At 37.4% G+C, this 12,992-nt stretch overlaps 2 protein-coding genes across 6 annotated transcripts in view; one reads left to right on the top strand and one right to left on the bottom strand.

Annotated features, from left to right (window-relative positions):
• LOC110368380 overlaps positions 1–12,992 on the top strand; it is a 718,672-nt gene that overhangs the window by 535,100 nt on the left and 170,580 nt on the right. The gene's annotated exons all lie outside the window — the stretch shown is intronic.
• LOC105922141 overlaps positions 1,342–12,992 on the bottom strand; it is a 42,161-nt gene continuing 30,510 nt past the window's right edge. The window contains exons 5-11 of one of the 4 annotated variants that reach the window (XM_036130486.1): positions 7,609–7,920; positions 7,047–7,178; positions 4,854–4,888; positions 4,021–4,092; positions 2,279–2,350; positions 2,028–2,096; positions 1,342–1,940 (exon numbers count right to left, since the gene is read on the bottom strand). In XM_036130486.1, coding sequence (XP_035986379.1) covers positions 2,073–2,096; positions 2,279–2,350; positions 4,021–4,092; positions 4,854–4,888; positions 7,047–7,178; positions 7,609–7,920 — 647 coding nt within the window. In that variant the 3' untranslated portion in view covers positions 1,342–1,940; positions 2,028–2,072. The remainder of the gene's footprint in view (positions 1,941–2,027; positions 2,097–2,278; positions 2,351–4,020; positions 4,093–4,853; positions 4,889–7,046; positions 7,179–7,608; positions 7,921–12,992) is intronic. The other 3 variants (XM_036130487.1, XM_036130488.1, XM_036130489.1) reach the window with 3 other exon arrangements.

Here is a 12,992-nt window from a genome sequence, read left to right as displayed (position 1 = left end):
GTCCAACCCAGCAGGGATGGCATCGTTGAAGGACTTTAGGAGGATCCTCTGGAAGAACTTCATGATGATGGGGGTCGGAGCAACAGGACGGTAATCATTGAGGCAGGTGATGGTTGATGATGACTATGGACCTGCCTCCTTCTGAGCCTGAGACCCGTTGACCTGGTGGTTTCTATTTAGAAGCAGCTCTACACTCATCTTTTTAAAGTCACAGAATTTTAATAATACTAATTACTGTATCAGTGCGTATTTTAGCAGTTTCATCTCGCTGTGAACCTCTTTGTATAACCTATAATATATAAAAATTAATAATAAATAAAATGCCTACTGTAGTAACAACTCTGGACATTGGAGATCAAATTTGAGGCCACAATGTGTGCAGCTGTATGTAGTAGTAAAAGTAAATAAATAGGTTTTTTACATGGTTGTCAGAGCAAGTTTCTGATAGTATCAAGTAAATTCTGCTGACCCCTAGTGGTAAGATTAAAATTTGTCCACTTTACTTTTTCTTTAGTAAACCATGTATCTGTATTAAATAAGTAAACATATGCAATCTTGAAGCAGTTTTTCTTTGTTAAGGCTAATATATCACACCCTCTGTTCCTTTTCAATTCAAACATCATTCATTTCTAAAGGAAATATAATGTTGTTGTACCTCATATTATGCAGGTTTCTTCAGAGAAGCTGTGTAGCTGACAGAGCAACAGTGAAACATGTGAAAACTTGGAGGTTTGGTAACAAGCTTTGCTGAAAGGTTCTGAACTATTTGCTGTAAAAATTCAGAATAATTCATTAAAAATCCTTTCAGATAAATCCAGAAAATCTCACATCTAAAAATGTGGAGAGCAGGAGGTAAAAGTTCAGATCCAGTTTGTTCAGAAGCACAGCTCACTACTTTGAACCAGTAACTGGCTAAGATCAGTAGAGGTGGGCGGATCGATCCTAGGATAGATACTATCGATACCAATGCAGTAGATCAGAGTGGTCATCTTCAGCAGCAGTTCATGTTAACTTTCAAAGATATTATCTATCATATGTTACTGGAGCCCACAGAGAAAATGTAATTAAGACTTTGAAAGAACCCAGTATAACCCATATATCCTATTAAAAAGTGTTATTTAAGATAACATTAGTTAATCCTTTATTTGTCCCACGACGGGGAAAATTATAGGATTAAAGCAACAGGCAGGAGAACACAACACAGACAAAATTACATAAGGATTGAAAGATATCAGAGGTGGATTAGGGAAAAAAAAAAACTGAACATAACATTATTATTTTTATTTAATTGTAATGATAAAATAAAAATCACGAAACCCGAAAGGTCAACAGATTCATGATACATCAAGCTGAAATGTTAAAAGTATTGGTATCGGATCGATATCGGCGATACTGCCCCTGTATTTACTTGGTATCGGATCGAATAAAAATTCCCGGTATTGCACACCTCTAAGATGATATGAGTTAGTTTCTACTTTGCTGGCAGAAAGTTGTATTTTACAGAATGATGATGAGTTTATTTACAATAAAATATAAAATACTTTGGATTATTTTAGTTCTGTTCATAAATTAACCAGTTACTGAATATTGATATTGAATCTCTTTGTTTCACTATTTACAGTCCACATATATAACAAAGCTCTATCATATAACTCACTAACTGTATGTTTCTGCTCAGATTGTATTTACACTCATTAAATGCAACAGCAAACGGTGCAACACCAGCTATAAATGAATGTGTTAGTATCACTGACACTTAAACCCAACGGTCCACTTCCTGGAAAATGGTTCAATAAGGTGTGAAGAGACGTTTTATTTCCTTATTTGGTTCATTTTGTCTTAGCGATGCTGCTGCAGAGACTGCAGGGGTCGATGTTCACCTCCGTCTTATTTTTAGTCCTGACAGCAGAATAAGTCACAGAGTCTTCGTCCTGTTTGACCTGCAGCACAGAAACCACAAACTGTTTCAGTTCCATTTGAAAGACTTTCTACTTTCATCTATGTTATCATTTAACACGTTTCCAAACCTTGTGCATAATGGAGCTGTTCAGTCCGGCCCCATTCACATGGTTTTATGGTTTAAAAATAACCCTCCTCTGAGTAATTAGGGAGAAATTGAGATCAGATTATGATACATTTCACAAAGTTGAGTGAAAAGATGAATTAATTTAATCTTCTACCTGAAGCTTAGATTAAATTGTATCCTTCATTGATATTACAACATTAAACAAGCAAATTAAAATGGGACTGTTATAAAACTGCTGATTGAATCTCTTACCTTTATCTTATTAGACATTCTGTCCTTAAAATGGTCAACAGTGGCATAGGTCACAATGGAATACACCTCATCCTGGGGAAAATGGACAGTAAACCTTTATTTACTGTTATAATAGAGACAATCTGCATCTTTCTAACCACATCAGCTCTTCTGTCTTATTCTATTCTGCTGGATTTGTCTTACTGCTTCCTTTATTTCATTTACCCAGTAATGTCTCATTGAGAAACATTATGTCTCCTGCCAAGGAGTCCACAGAGCAACATGATGGATAGATTGTTGCCGTGCCAACAGCTCATGCTGGGCAGCTTCTTGTCTTACGGCCCCAATGAGGAGCTGCTGAAACTGCAGGACTTTGTCCAGGAAGTTTGGTCTACTTTCAAAAGTGCAGCATGAAAGTAAACCACACTAACCAACAGAAGGTTTCATTATTCTCTCTGCTCTCACGCTATCAAATTAAGTTCCCTGGATTATTAGTTTGCAAAGACCCTCGAAAAGAGCAAAAAAATTTTGAAACAAAGGTATTATTGGATAGCTGAGAGTAAAGCAGAGAAGTTTGCAAAGTGTCATGACTGCAGAAATTGTATAAGGACAAATATCTTATTCCATCAGTCAAGCACAGTAGTGGGGGACTGATAATTTAGGATTTTAGAGGTGTCCTCAAAGCACACTGAACAGTTTACAGCTATTGAGCCAAACTTTAACTCTTCTGTGTACCAGAGTATCCTAAACTCAAATGTGAAGCCATCTGCCTGAAGCTCTAGCTAGAGCTAAACTGGGTAATGTGAGTTTATCGCTCCATGGAGGACATGGAATGACCCCAGTTCCTGCAAACATTCAACAGAAGGTAAGCAGTTTAAATAAAAAACAAAATGATAACACATAAACTAATTATTTAACAAACTGTCTATAGGAGAACAAAGCAATGTGGTCTGCAAATGTACAACTCTGAGGACATTTAAAACTGTTACCTTTGCTTTTAAAACGCCTCAATAGACAGAAATCAGGGATAGAGGGATGGAGAAGGCTTTGGACTAAAAGCCCAGCTAGGTAATTGAACCAGAGACCTGTCCTGTCAAAGACTCTCAGCCTCAGTAAACAGGTGTGTCTGGTTAATCTAAAGAGCTACGCACCAAACATTACATTTCTCACTGAGACTAAAACTTGAATAATTTAATGTGGTAAGTCAAGAACATAATAGCTGCTGTATTTTACTGAATTATCAAAATCAACATGTGCTTCTGTCATGAACTACAAAATGGCTGCTGATCAAAACTGTGATGGTTTTTTAAATTCTCTGATAAGTTTAGAAAAGAGGAAGTAACTGTTCATTTCCTGTAACTTTGCACTTCATGACCGCAAAGACGATGAAGAACCGTCAGACCTGCTTTTAGCAGAACAGATCCACAGAGGTTCTGCAGCCACAGCCCTCCATGCTGCACTGTCCCATCTGGATTATCAGGGGAGAAATATGCAGCTGCTTTCTGTGGACTATAGCTCTGCATTTAATACCATCCTTCCCCACAGACTAGTGGACAAACTGGTTAACCTGGAGCTCCCTCCTGCTACCTGGATGTGGATCTGGACTTCCTATCAGAACTTAGTCAGAGAGGGAAAACTCATATTTTAATTCATTTAATCTTCTACCTGAAGCTTAGTATAAATTGTTTCCTTCATTGATATTACAACATTAAACAAGCAAATTAAAATGGGACTGTTATAAAACTGCTTACTGGGTCTCTTACCTTTATCTTATTAGACATTCTGTCCTTAAAATGGTCAACAGTGGCATAGATCACAATGGAATGCACCTCATCCTGGGGAAAATGGACAGTAAACCTTTATTTACTGTTATAATACAGACAATCTGCATCTTTTTAACCAAATCAGCTCTTCTGTCTAAAACATCCAGAGTCCTAAATGTCAGCACCTGCTCCCTACAGAGCTGTGTGCTGACCCCCTGCTTTACATCCTCTAAACTCATGACTGTTCCCTCACCCACCACAGTAATGACGTTGTCAGGTTTGCATACGACTTCACCGTGGTGGGGCTCATCTCGATAATCTTTTCAGCAGTTCTGAAGAGATTATCGTCTTTCTTCTCCGACACTGCAAAACATGACACTGTTTCTATTGCCTCAAAAAGCAAATGGCATCATCAAGGACATATCACATCCTGGTTACGCTCTGTTTGAACTGTTGCCTTCAGAAAAACGCTACAGAGCATGAAAAACAAGAACCAACCGTTTCAAGAACAGCTTTTACCCAACAGCAATAACCACCATCAATGCTGATGAACACATCTGATATGCAATATGCTCACAGGGAATGATGGAATATATGTGAGGAATGATTATTTGTAATTTTCATGTTTTTTTAAGTGTGGGGTACAGACTGGTTGGCAATTTTTTAATCTTATTGTACTTGTTACAAATGATAGCAAAACTATAATCTATTCTATTTGTTTTAAACTTAGTCCCAATTTTCAAACCATTCTTAAAAATATGAAGAATAATTTGATGGTGTTCCTTTGGGGTCTATTAACTATAGGTAATATGTTTGAGCGAGCCAATACTCACATGATGATGACTCTCATGGGCTGAATCTTGATCTTTTAGATAAAAAGAAACCAAATCATTATAATTATTTCCATCAACATTATTTAATGATCATATTCAACTTCTGTTTTTTTTAACCACTATCAGATGAACCACACTGTGGTTGCTATGGAAACAGCTCTTCCTTTTTCTGAGAAAAGTTATTTACAGCAGAAAGATCAATGAGATAAAAATGAACATGAACACAGCTCTGTTTAGAGAAATGAACATAGAGGATGGGCAGTTTATTATAACTAACAAACACAAGTAGTTAAACAGTCAGAAGTACTTGACTGTTTTAGAAATACACAGCAGTCAAAATAAAAATACATGAATAAATAAATGAAAACTTAAAAAAAGAGCCAGAGCAACCTGGCCAGCATCTGTGAAGGTTAGTTGCCTTTATTGGACATTTCTAAAATAATGTCACATTTGTCCAGAGACATCACGGTTTCCCAGATAGTCGAACAAGAATAGTGCAAACTAGAATGGCAACAACTGCAATACCAATCATTCTAGAAGATGACAATGACCCAGGAGCTTTATTTTAACCTACTTCACTCTAAAAACCCAGCGTAGAACAGCTTAAACATTGGTTCAAATGCAGAGGCCTCAAAATGAGTGAAAAGAAAGCAGTATTATCATTTTGCTGCTCACTTGTTGAGCGGCTGAAAAAACAAGATAAAAACAGAAAAATGCATTTTGTTAGAAAAAAGCAAGGCCTTAAAATGTGACTTCATGTTCACAAAGAAACCCAAGAAGCTGCAACAACTGACTCACGAAAGTTGCAAGTGACTTTAGGGACAAACAATTGGTGAACAACTCAGATCTTTACATAAATAGAATAAAATCAAGGAGGATTAAATAATTAATAAAACGACTAAGTAGTGAAATGACTGACTCCGAAATGGTTCTTTTAGACCTACTGTTCATTACATGTGAAGTATGTTTTACTGAACAAATACGTTAGCAAGGCTGGATCTCTGATAGAGATTCTGGTCCTGGACCCAAGGGCCTAATCCGACTTGGGAACCATGTAAGGGCTGCGAAACTAGTAGCGTCAATGGAGTCTGTGCCTTACATATTTTAGAACATATGGTAGGAGAAAAAGTGGGTGAGAGGACACTTTTATTTTAATTCTGGTGATTATTTCAGGACAGTTTCTACATAAGGGGAGAAATGGACCAACAGCCCACCAACAGACAAATTAATCTTTGTGGGCTCATGAACACAAACCTAGTATCCGACAGTTTTTTTGTCTTTTAATTTGCTGATCTTATACCAGTTTTGGTTCTGGTGAGCTTCAATGAGGTTCTGATTCAGCTAGCAGGATGATGCTCCGTATACCTTTGATTTTGGGTAGCTGCTCTCTGCACTCTGTTGTCTATCTGCACTTTTTGAAAAATGTATCACTGTAATTATCCAGTTAAAGGTTGCAGCTGATTATCTTCTTGGACACAGCCCAGACTCTATGATTAAAGAATTATCTGTAGCTTCAGCAATGGATGCAGCAAAGAGCCCAATCATAAGAAGCTGTTCTAAACCACATTAGCTGCCCATACTGAGAGGTCTTTTTCACCCTCCATCCTCTAAAGATGTTTTTAGTGTAATGTTGGTCCAATGGTAACTGTTGCTGTGCTGCAGCTTGAACAGATCCTGTTCTCAGTGGATGTTTTAGGAGTGATTCTATCCAGCCAAGCTACAGGTGACAGCGGTCCTTTGGTAGTTTATCAACATCAGTGGTGAGTGTTTTTTAACCTTTAGTTTATTCTGATTGTCTTAATTATGTGTGAGCTGCTAAACAACATGAGAGTTGACAGAAACCCAGAGGTCAAGTTCAAACAGACTGGAAGAGAGCTGATGTTCAATGTGGGCAGAAAGTTCTAGATTGAGGCTCACTTTGACTTCCACTTGCACTGGACCCCCCCTGAAACCTGGCTGGCCCTCCCATATGAGCCAACCAGGAGGGAGGGCCAATCTAACCCCCAAGAAGGGTTAAAGAAGAGGAGAAAGAGAGAATGGAGTCTAAAAGAAATATTAGGAACAGATGAGGATAGGAGGAAAACAGTAATTTAGATAAAGCATTATTTTTATTTTTCCAAAATACAAAACTAAAACATAGAATATAGTAGGTGGATGCTATAGTTAAACACTGATGTGCAGCAAATCTAGTACCTGTTGTGGTGCTGTGATCCTTTTTAACTCTGGTTTTCCTGGGTTTGATAAAAACAGCAGCAAGAACCACCAGCAGCAGGAGAACACAGATCACTGCTCCAAGGATGATGATGGTTCTGTTGGCAGGAACTCCTGTTAAGAGACAGAGAACATGACAGAGAACATGCAATGCAGAAGGTATAACAAATCTGAATGAAAACAAAAATATTGACATATATCACTCGACTTCAAGAAACAAATTATTTTTAGGCTTATAACCAGCAGATGTTCAATGAACATATTGCAGACTAAAAGCTTACAGGAAGTAAGAAAGATGTAAGAAGTAAGAAGGCTACAAGTTTATTTAAGGAACCTTTACTACTACAAAATAAATATCACTCTATGAAAGTAATATAATTAATTGTTTTATCTATTAAAAAACAACAGTTCTGGTTCCAGTCCAGGCTTCACTCAGATGATAACAACACATCATGATCTAAACAGCCAACTCCATGCAGGGACTTCAGGGTTAAGAAGGACTGATATCAGCAGGTATAAAAGTCAATGAGTTTAGATTACTCACTGCTCATCATGTTTAAATACACATCTGTGTCAAAGCGTCCTCCATCCCAAAGCTGACAGGTGTAACGTCCAGCATCCTCAGCAGTGATGTTGTTGATGATCAGAGAGCAGTTATTGTCCAACCTCAGCCTGGCAGCTCGAGCTGAACTCTGAACTTTTCCTCCATGAACTTCATGTTGACGCGTTATGTTTTCAGCTCTCGTATAAAACCAGTCAACAGCGGAGCATGAGAGAGACGATGAAGGTCTTTTACAGGACAGAACAGCATCATCTCCAGCTCTGTGGTAGATATGGACTCCTTCTCCCCTGATAACTGCAGAGAAAGAATGTTTTATACAACATTTAGCTGTTAATATTAGTCTCTGTGCTTTTCTGCCAGTTTTCAATTAAAGTATGAAATCTGTTTAAAAATAAACTACAAAAAAATTAGTTAATCAGTATCAGTAAAATGATAACAAAAAATTACAAGAATATTTTAATAAAACAGTGTATTATAGGTCATTTGTAACCAAACTACAGAAACCAAGATCTAATTCCAGTTTGACCATTTTATGTCCTTTTCTCAGTCTTTGAGAGTTTTCTTCAGATCTGAAGATATTGATTTTATTTCCTTCTAATGGTTTAATTACTGGTTACACATTTTACTGGAAACCAACATCAGTTATAATCAGTTCAGAAGGAAAATGTGTCAAATTATCCTGAAATTTATTCACAGGAACAGGTCACATGTACAAAAAATAACTTTTAGGATGACCATAAAAATGTTAGTGTGAAGTATTACTTGTCATAAAACCTCAGTTTATGCTGAAGAACTGGCTGATTTAGTGGCCTTTAATTTTAATATTTAATATTATCTAATCTGGGCACTGACTGAACACATAACCCACAGTCTGAAGTCTCTGTGGACGTTTCTAAGCTTCAGACGCTGATCTTGTTTCTTCCTGTTTGGTTTGACTTCCTTCTTTTTATTTTTCTCCTCTAAACAGCAGCTCTGTTTAACCAACACACCAATCACCCTCTACAGTTAATAATAGGAGTGTAAAGGTCCACAAACATCAGGATTTAGTAGATTTAGTCAGGGAGCAGTGGGCTGCCTACACTGAGTGGCATCCAGGGATCAATCTGGAGCTAAGGGTCTTTCTCAGGGAGCCATAGTGGCAGTCTGTGGATCTTCCACTCTGAACCCAGAACCTCCAGGACACAAGTGCAACGCTCTGACCACTAGGCCACCAATCCTAGAGCTGTATTGTTCTACCTCTAGTCATTAATAATGTTTTCTTTCAGCAGGTTAAAAAAGATAAAGACATTTGGAAAGAACTAAAAACAGAGAGTTTATTGATTCAGTTCAATTTGTGTCTGAAGATCTAAAGCTGATCATAATCTTTATTTAAATGAAAAAGGCACACATTTGTACATTATATTGACCCTAAATGATTCAACAGTAAACAAAGGAAAAGCCACAAGGCTGAATTATTGTCAGTTTTCACTCTGCTCTCACACGTTTTCATGTCTTTACTTCCATAAATCTCACTTAGTAGCCTACCGCTGTATGAAAAGACTGGCTTTGATTCATGGAGCTACAACCTTTGTCCTCTTTGCTTTCATGCAGGAAGTTTCAGTGTTTCTGAGCTACAGCAGATAATAAAAGAAGGTTTAAAACTATTTATATACAATACAAAACAATCACAAAAAATTCAAGTAATTTTTGCTTTTTATCTAATTTCCTCAATAAATAAAATACATCCCACCTTCAAACACAGGTGTGTAGTGAGCTTCTACCTTCATGATGTTTCCCTCAACAAACTGGCAGGTGTATGTTCTGTTGCTGCTGACCTGAAGCTTCACAGTGAGATAAGAATCACAGCCAGTCTGTCCTCCAGACTTGAACCCAACACCTTCACCAAGCAGCTCACTTCCTGTCTCATCCACCCAGAGGAGGCTCTTCTCTGGACAAGGAACCAACCCTCTGTATCTGACCAGAGAACACTGTAATGTGAAATCTCCATCCTTTGTTGGATCAGTTGGAGAAGGAGAAACTAAAAGAAAGTGAAAACTTTTCTCAGTCTAAAAGATTAAGAAGAAACTTTCTCTAAAATGAGAAATTAAAAAAATGCAGCTTTATCCAATGTTGTGAAAAACAGAATAGGAAAAAGCTACAAAAAATCCTTAATGAACTTCAGATGTTGTTTACATGTTACTTTGTGATCTGCACTAATATTGCAGCTCTGAGCAGTTATTAACTAGAATTATGGATTAAAACAAAAGTTTTGCCCCGCCTTTAGCTCATTCAGGAAGCAGCAGACACCCAACAAAGGTCATTCAACAAAAACACAGTTAGGGGCAGAAATAACATTAAAAACACATTGAGTTTCATTTGATCATTGTTTGATATAAAAAAATCTATTCAACTTATAAACTTTTTAAATATCAGATGTCTGACTGTAAAGTCAAACTAAGTGTGTGGACTGATGTGTGGTTGAAGCATCACACAGCGCTGAATAAATGATTCATTCTCACTCTGACAGAACAACATTTTAACTTCTGACTGCATCAGATATTCATCAGAACTGCTGATGTCAGAAACATCTGTTCAACACAAGTATTTCACAAAGTTAATCAGAAGGAAAGAGTCTGACAGCGTCAGATCCTTCAAGTCTACAAACTCACTGGTCAAAACATTCAGAAGCACCAAGTCATCAAAGGTTCCTGGATAAGGTCGACACATGTACGCTCCAGCATCCTCAGCAGTGATGTTGTTGATGATCAGAGAGCATTTACTGTCCACATTTAACCTGGCAGCTCCAGGTGAACTCTTAACAACTTTTCCATCCTGAACCTCAAACAGATATCTTGATCTTGTATCTCTTCTGTAAAACCAGGTAACAAAGGAGCATGAGGAAGAAGATGAAGGACTGTTACAAGGTAGAACGACATCATCTCCAGATCTGTGATAGAGATAAAGTTCTCCTCCTCTGGTGCCTGCAGCAGAGACAAAGACACATTAAAGTTTTACACACTTCATCCTTCACAAACACAATCATGAAGGTGAAATTAGAAATATGTTGTCATTTAATTATTTTACATGGTGCTGGATTTATTATGTTAATTTCATTATATACAACCTTGGAAAAAAGCTATTCAGGACATTATCATGTCAATAATTGGGATTTTATGTTTGAGATAAAATAAAAAAATGTTGAATCCAAATTTTATAAACTTGTTTTTATATATTTGATCCAAACCTGATTGACTAATAAATGCTACACACATGAACTTCTCCAAATACTAAATGTTAATTCTCATATCTCTATAAATATCACAGTAAACCAAAGTGTCCTTTAATTTGTCTCAGCCTCATCAGAAAGAAAACAGATCTTTACCTTCAAACTGAAGCACAACGATCAGAACCAGTTCCAGAACCAACATCTCCTGTCCTTCTATCAGCTGCTGAACACTGAGAGACTTTTCTCTGCTGCACATCTGAAAGAACTGATGTTATTTCCTCTTTTCTGCTGAATTAATGGATGATAAGATCTTCACACCCATCAACTGATCTGTCATTTTCTCTCATCACACTTGTATGATTTTCTTAGAAACTGACAGAAAACCACAAACAGAACGAACTAGTTTCACAAAGTTTAGTCAGAAAAAAAGCATTTAAACTACATTTAATTAATTCACCTTATAACACTCAGATCAACTAAAGTGATCCATGTTTCAGCTGAAGGGTCTGATTGTGAAGAACATAAAACAGGACAAGTTTTATTTATAGTTTATATTTTTATGTTCAACATGATGTAATTTCCGTAGCATGAGCCGTCAAAGAGGAACTGTGACGTCTGCTAATGAGCTGCAGTCAGTCCACTAACAGCCAGCAGCTCTGAGACTCTGCAGACAGAGCAGTTAAACCGAGTCAGAACAGAATCCAAACAGGTCAAAATGGACCCCTGACAGCAGAGGGGTCAGACTCAGACCTGCAGGACAAAAATGACCATGAGATAATTTACAGGGTATATTAGAGCCGGTCCACTGGTAGAAAGACCATTCACAGCTTATACTACAACTCCCAGAATGCTCTGCTGGTGAGCTGAACAACTATGGAGATCCACAAACTCGTCTTCTGCTGATATTTAACAGTGACCTGATGCTACAGCCAGTCGTACAGGCCTGAGATAATACTGAATGTTTGCACTGAAAAAGTATAACAAAGCTGTTGTTTGTTTAATATGTTTTTATTCTAATATTTAAACTAATAAGAGATGATTTTAAACACATTGGAGAACACATGAATCTGTCAGATGCATGTTTGCTGATCGTTCATATGAAACTAATCTGTGGAGGGAAACATTAAGCTGCAGTTCAAGGACAGATTTTGGGACCATATTTGGAGATCTGACCTTTGCAACTGTAATAAAATATCTTACATTTCCTAAATTAATCTAATTTGACCCTGATTCCACAGCAGCTGTCTTGTATTCAGTTAATTCCTCAAAGAGTAGCATCCCTTGAGTCTGACTGAGCAGTGATGACCCCTCAGTGTCTGTAGATGCAGGTGACACAATATTGCTTAGCAGCCTTCCTCAGACTCAATATGAACAGCAGTGGCTGCAAGAGTTCCCAATCCCTTCTCCTATGATAGAAAATGTCAACTGCAGAGAGAAAATGCAGAGTGCATGAGAAGCTAAACTAGACTCAAAAATGCTGCCAGACATACTGCAGAGATGAGCTGAAACTAAATGTGCATACACACCATACCCTGAAGATTAAGTGATATTACTGAGGAACTGATAAGAAGCTTCCTGCCTTAGAGAACCACTGCAGCATTGACAAAATAATCTGCCTAAGTCATCACACGCAGTGGAGAGGAAAGCAGGCAATGTTCTGAAAACCTGCAGAGCAACAGCATCTGCACTGCAGTGTTTGTACTGACTTTGTTGGACAGATGAAGAGATCTTTCAGACCAAGAGAGGGCCAGCAGCTCCTCACACCTTAGTGGGTTATAGACCTGAGGAGATTCACACAAACCATCTGATGAGCCTTTTTATTATAAGCAATAATTCCTCTCTGACTGGATTACTGTCAAGTTAGAAATGGGAGCTATTCTAATTTTGTTTTAGGAACATTTTTGGTTATTATTTGTAATGTATTTTAGTCTCTGAATATGTTGAGTTTGTTGATGTTCAGTAAGAACAAAATGTATCCATAAACATAGTGATGACTTTAGAATGCAGACGTTTCTCAGTTGCTCTTCGTATTTAAAAAAAAACAAAAAAAAAACTGTGCTTTGGCTGAGAAGGACTGTTTAGTTTTATACATTTTAGAACACAAGTTTTGGCAAAAAGAAAATGTTAATAGAACAATAAAAAAGAATGAGTGAAAGAGTGT

This window comes from Fundulus heteroclitus, unplaced genomic scaffold, assembly GCF_011125445.2.
Source record: "Fundulus heteroclitus isolate FHET01 unplaced genomic scaffold, MU-UCD_Fhet_4.1 scaffold_36, whole genome shotgun sequence".
NCBI lineage: Eukaryota > Metazoa > Chordata > Actinopteri > Cyprinodontiformes > Fundulidae > Fundulus > Fundulus heteroclitus.
This window is presented reverse-complemented; position numbering and strand designations above follow the sequence as displayed.